Source organism: Serinus canaria, chromosome 25, assembly GCF_022539315.1.
Source record: "Serinus canaria isolate serCan28SL12 chromosome 25, serCan2020, whole genome shotgun sequence".
NCBI lineage: Eukaryota > Metazoa > Chordata > Aves > Passeriformes > Fringillidae > Serinus > Serinus canaria.
In genome coordinates this window covers 8,863,111-8,869,110 of record NC_066338.1, presented here as the reverse complement: position 1 = coordinate 8,869,110, position 6,000 = coordinate 8,863,111, and the positions used below count along the sequence as shown (strand labels likewise).

Sequence of the window (6,000 nt, the reverse complement as noted above, 5' to 3'; positions counted from 1 at the left end):
GGATCAGGGCTGAGCAGGCGGAACCACGCGCTCGAGTCCTGCCTGAATTCGCAGCCCCCACCTGTGGGATCATCGCCCCCCCCATGGCGCAGGTGAGCGGGGAGGGGGAGCTCGGCCCAGATATCCCGGGGGGTGCTTGGGTGGGGTTTTTTCGGGGGATGTTTGGAGAATGGAGAAGTCCAAGGCTTAGCGGAAAAAGCCCCTCGGGGGGACATCGTGGGGTGGCGGTGGCGGCTGGCGGCAGAGGCAGCCTGGAGGAGCAGAGCCCTGTGTCCCCCAGGAGCCCAAAGTGGGGAGCCCAGAGAGGGGGGAGCGCCGCCATTGGCGGGAGCCTCAAGAGCCTGGAGAGGGGCAGGGGGGACTCCTTGGAGCCCCTTCAGCCCAGAGCAGAGAATGAGGGGAGAAGGGAGCCCAGGACCCCAAACAGCCATCCCAGAATGTGGAGAGCGAAGAGGGGGGAGCTTTTGGGATTGCTGGGACTGCCAGCAGCCTGGGCAGGGTGGGCACCAAGGAGAAGGGGGACCCCCAATCCAAGCGTGACCCCAGCATGTGGGACAGGGGGAAACCCCGAACACCAGAGTGGAGGCACGGGGATGGGGAACTCCTGGGAGGCTTTTTCTGGGCTGAATCTTGGTATTTGGGAGGTTTTCTGGAGCCCAGATGGCCAGTGACTTGTAGAGGCAGATTTGGGCAGTGGGACCTTCAAACTCAGTATGTGTTTGGGAAGATGAAGCAGGAAAGCCTTATAAATCTGATTATCTGACAAAAGATTTTGAAAATACAGAAATTATAAGCCATATTGAAATGAAAGCAAGCTTTGAGATACCTTAGTTACTAAAATACTGGAAAACAATGGAATGTAATCCCCTTGTGAAGAAAGAATTCCCTCTGCTTGCAGACATGTCCAGGGGCCAGAGCAGACCCTGCTAGCTCAGCAGAAGGGGTCCAAATAGGAGTTTTTAGGGTTTAAAATGTAACACGGTTTGGTGATGTAATGATTCTTATAGGCTGTATGTAAATGCTATAGGATTTGTATCTTGTACTGGATTGGTGAGTGAGAAATAGAATATTCAACACAGGAGAAGATTGATTCTGCTGTAATGGGAACCTTACTCTCTTCAGCTCTTGCCCTCTTCCTCTCTCACCCTCTCATCCTCTCTCCCACTCCCTTCTCTCGGGCCTGCTCTGAGCTGTGGCTGGCAGCTCCCAGCAGGGCCCCTGTGCCCAGGCCCTTGGCAATGAACCCCAAGTTCCCCGACCTGGCTGCAGAGAACTCTGGTCTCCGTCCCTCCCGACTGTCCCACCCCTGACGTCCCTACAAACATCTCATCCCTTGTTTTCCCCACACCAGGATTTCCCATTGCCAACCCCTGGGAGGCTGTGAGGAAGAGGAAGATGCCTCTGAGACATGCAGGCAGGTGAGGAGGAAGTCAGTGCCCCTTTCCCCTCTGTGCTGCTCCATCTCCCAGCCCGGCACAGCCCCAGCTGCAGGACAGCCCTGAGGGGATCTCCTTCCCCTTGCCTGAGGCAGAGAGGCAAATCCCATCCTGTCCTTGTCCTTCCTCCCCCAGAGCAGGAGCTGAGCATGGAGAGCAGGGAGGACAAATCCCCGGGGCAGAACCTGGTGGCAGAGGCCGTTTTGAGTGGCTCCACGGCGCAGGAAGCCAACGGGGAGGAAAAGCCCCGGAGATGCTTCACGAGGAGGGGCTGCAAACGCAGATCACAGGGATCTGAGGGGGAAAGAGCCAGCCTGGGCCGGGAAGGCAGCCGGAGATGGAGCCAGAGCTCGGACCTGGTGCTCCATGAGCAGGTCTGTGATGGGGAGAAGCCCCACACGTGTGGGGAGTGTGGGAAGAGCTTCAGGTGGAACTCCAGCCTGATCAGGCACCAGAGGACCCACACCGGGGAACGGCCCTACGAGTGTGATCAGTGCAGGAAGAGGTTTCACACCAGCTCCAATCTCCTCCGGCACCAGCGCACGCACACAGCGGAGAGGCCCTTCCGCTGCCCCGACTGTGGGGGGGGATCTAACACATCTTAGTTAAACAATTCATATTATAAATAAACTAAGCACAAAACCAAACACCACTATAATTTCTCATACATTTTAACCAAAAAATTAAACTTTAATACCATCCTTAACTATTAAAAAAAATTAAAATTTTTAAAAATTTAATTGCGGGTGGGTTGTTTTGTTTGGATATTGGTTTTTGGATTGTTTGGTTTGGATGACTTTAAAAATGGGATTTTTATAGGAATTGAATCAGCTGAGAAGGTGGCACTCTGCAAACAGAACTGACAGAAAATGAACAGAACAGAAATCAGCAACTCTGAAAGTTTTATTTGCTATCAAATACATCCCACCCAGGCAGCCCCACACAATCCCCATCCCACCGCTCCCAATTGGGATCCCACTTCTCCCAATCTCCTCCCAACTCCATCTCAGCCTGGCAGCTGTGGAATGGAGTGAGTTTGGCCGGGGACGACTTTTTTTGTAGAGGGAACAAGCAATTTGAAGTAGAATTGAGCCCTTTTGGGTTAAAATTCAGTTATTTTCAGTGGGATTTGTGTGGTTTTGAGATGACAGATCGATCCCTCTTGGCTTTTGGACTACAGACAGATGGAGAAAAAAACTGAGGCCAAACCAATGGACAAGCAGCCAGGTGTGTTCCCAGCATGGATCACAGGAATGTGGGTCTCCAGAGCTCTGCCTAACGTGGCTCCTCCAGTGGGGGATGGAGCTGGAGCAGTGCACGAAGCTCTTCCCACACTCGGGGCACTCGCAGGGCTTCCCTTACTGGTGCCTCCGTTGGTGTTGGGTCAAGTGAGAGCTCCGTGAGAAGCTCTTCCCACACTGGGGACACTTGTAGGGCCTCTCCCCAGTGTGGATGCGCCGGTGGGTGACGAGGTGGGAGTTGTACTTGAATCCCTTCCCGCAGTCGGGGCAGTGGAAGGGCCTCTCCTCTGTGTGACTCAGAAAGTGCTGGAGGAGATGGGATTTGATCCGAAACCTCTTCCCACACTTGGAACACTCATAGGGCCTCTCCCCAGTGTGGGTCTTTTGGTGGATGATCAGGGTGGAATGCTGGCTGAAGCTCTTCCCACACTCCCCACACTCATGGGGCCATTCCCGAGTGTGGGTCCTCTGGTGATTGATCAGGGTGGAGCTCTGGCTGAAGCTCTTCCCACACTCCCCACACTCGTAGGGCCTCTCCCCAGTATGGATTTGTCGGTGCCTGACAACATGGGAGTTGTGCCTGAAGCCCTGCCCACAAAAAATGTAAGGGAAAAGGTATTTCAGGGGGATCCCCGAAGGTAACAGGTGCTCCTGGCTGAGTGCCAAGATGCACCCAGCCGTAATAACCTTTGCTCCATGGTCCTGGTCTCCCACTGTCCTTTATTGAACTTTTTACATTTTCACAGAAGAGTGAACGTGTTTTTCATATTTAGGAATATGGGAGAGTTAGGGATTGCGGCCGGAAGATCTCGGGCTGTTACGCGTAGACAGGAAGACCCCTCCTCACCTTCAGTCTGACCTTGGCTGCACCCAGGACAAGGGCAGAGGAAGTGACACAAACTACCTAGGCCATAAATACCCCTGAAACCTTTGAATAAACGCCATTTGCTATCCACCACATTGGTGTCCGCAGCACATGGACCGAGTGACTCTGTATTTGGGTCACCGTGCCGTACTCCAGAACCAGGTCGCCTCGTAGCCAGCGGCTACATATTGGTGCCTAAACTCCGGGTACCAGCACCCGGGGTGCGGGAGTCACCTGGACAAGGGGCAGCGGCCGCACAGCAGGTCTAGTGCGGCGGGGAGGATGCTCCCGGACCAGCGAGAGACATGGAAGCCGTTGCGAAAGTCGTAACCCAAATGCATGTTCAGTGGGGAATAGAATGCAAACTCAAGGATTTATGCCTCACTATTTCGAGGCTTATTAAATTAGAGGCGATAGATAGCCCTGTGGATATTCTCCATCCGGAGAAATGGGACCATTTTACTAAGGCTTTAGCTGAAGAAACGATGTCCTGTGGCTCGGGAAAAGCTCTTAAGTCATGGGGCAGGGTTGTGCAAGCCTTGCAAAAGGCAAGAAATGAGCAGGACACCTGGCAAGCTGCGAAAGCGTGGTTGCTGGCCACGCCGCAGCTGGGGGTGGCCGCGGCGACACAAACCGCGGAGGTCTTAGAACAAACCGGCAGCGAAAAGCCGCGAACGCCGGACCCCTCCGAGCAGATCGGATTACCATCGGCGGGGGGGGAGAACGCGCGGTCGTTTTGGCAGGGACTCACGGAGGAGGCGAGGGCGGCGGCGAAACCGCCGAGCCCCGAAGGGGAGGACAGGAATGCACCCCCTCCATATGCGTTTGAAAATGGCGGGGAGGCGTGTACTCAGGGCAGAAAGGAACCCGAGCGGGGCGGAAACGGAGTCAGCTCGCTTAACAACGCATGTGCGGGCGAGCGGGGGATCGGGGCGGCCCCCGCACAGGAGCGTATGACCAATCAGAGCGCTCAGCTCACTTTCGGTCCTTATAGGGCAAGGACCTCCCCCAGCAGGAGGCGGGGGGACCCCAGGGGGAGGGAACGGTCCGACCCCCGCAAGAAGGGGCGGGGTCGGAGCCCGAGAAAAAGGCGCAGCAGACCGGAAGTCTCCGAGCAGTCGACTTCCGACTGGGACTCGGAGTCGAGCTCCGATCCGGAGGACTCGGAGCGGGGGTCGGGGAGCTCCGACTCAGACTCGAGTTCTAACAAAAGAACATCAGCGGCACGCAAGGCAATTAGCCGCAGCGCTCCCGCATGGGTAAAGGGGACATCAGAGAAAGATCGAACCCCACTTACAGACTGGCGGAAAATAAAAATTGCGTGCGCAGAGTGGGCCCCGTCATCGAAACTGGTGTTTCCGGTCCGGGTGGGGGGACCCGGCGGGAACCAAAGATTCTATTCTCCGGTAAACCCGAAAGACGTGCAGGCGATTACAAAAGCGATCGCGGATAAGGGGATTAATTCTGCAATGGTTTCAACTCTCATTGATGGCGTTTTTGGGGGGGACGACCTGCTACCTTTTGATATTAAGCAGACCTGCCGAATGATTTTTGATGGGGCAGGGATGATTTTATTTAAGCAGGAGTGGGAAGATAACTGTGCTAAACAGCTAGCCCTGGTAACAGGGGCAGACCACCCACGGCATGGCTCCAGGATACAGAGGCTAATGGGCACAGACCCTGCAATGATTACCCCCCAGGCACAGGCAGAAGGCCTGAGGGCCCCAGAGATTATGACAACAACTCGGGCAGCCCGAGAAGCCATCCGTGTTGCCTCTAAAGTAGTAGCCAAGCCTTCACCTTGGACTACAATAAAACAGAGTGAGAGTGAAAGCTTCACTCAGTTTGTGGACCGTCTGCAGTCAGCCTTGGACGCCTCCACATTACCCTCAGAGGCAAAAGGTCCAGTGCTAGCAGAGTGCCTACGCCAACAATGTAACTCAGCCACAAAGGACATTTTAAGATCACTGCCACAGGGATCTAACACAGCTGCCATGATCAGGCATGTAGCTAAGGAGGAGCACCTTGCTCCCATCCAAGCAGCAGTTCACACTGCAATAACGAGTGTCATGGCATGCATTAAGTGTGGCCAGGGTGGGCACGTGACGATAACCTGTCCCCGGTTAGGACACCCATCAGCAGCTGCTCCCCCACATCAGGGGAAACCTCAGGGACCGTGCTGGGTATGCGGTAGGAAAGGGCATGTAGCTAAGGAATGCAGATCCAAGCATCAGGGAAACGGCAGAGGGAGGAGGCAGCCGGGCCGTATCCAGCCTCTTCCCACTGGGAACGTGCAACGGCCCAGCTACAGCAACCCTCAATGGGGCACAGGGTTCCTGTGCCCACCACTGCCAACCCCTCAGGGAATGTCCAACTTTGCTGCCCAGCCAATGGTCCAACCGAACCCACCTGCGCCTCAGGAATACCACAAACAGCCCCTTGGGGAAGAGGTTCCTGG

At 55.3% G+C, this 6,000-nt stretch overlaps 1 protein-coding gene and 1 pseudogene across 2 annotated transcripts; one reads left to right on the top strand and one right to left on the bottom strand.

Moving 5' to 3' along the window:
* On the top strand, window positions 1–2,176 carry LOC127060518 (zinc finger protein 436-like). 2 transcript variants are annotated; one of them, XM_050984192.1, is made up of 3 exons: window positions 1–92; window positions 1,352–1,418; window positions 1,572–2,176. In XM_050984192.1, the coding sequence occupies exons 2-3, from the start codon at window positions 1,409–1,411 to the stop codon at window positions 2,039–2,041; spliced, it is 480 nt and encodes a 159-aa protein (XP_050840149.1). In that variant the 5' UTR covers window positions 1–92; window positions 1,352–1,408; the 3' UTR covers window positions 2,042–2,176. The 2 variants fall into 2 exon arrangements, with proteins under 2 accessions (XP_050840149.1, XP_050840150.1); XM_050984193.1 differs by lacking the exon at window positions 1,352–1,418.
* A 135-nt stretch (window positions 2,177–2,311) lies between these two features.
* The window catches only part of LOC108963803 (zinc finger protein 271-like), a 30,602-nt pseudogene continuing 26,913 nt past the window's right edge, over window positions 2,312–6,000 (bottom strand).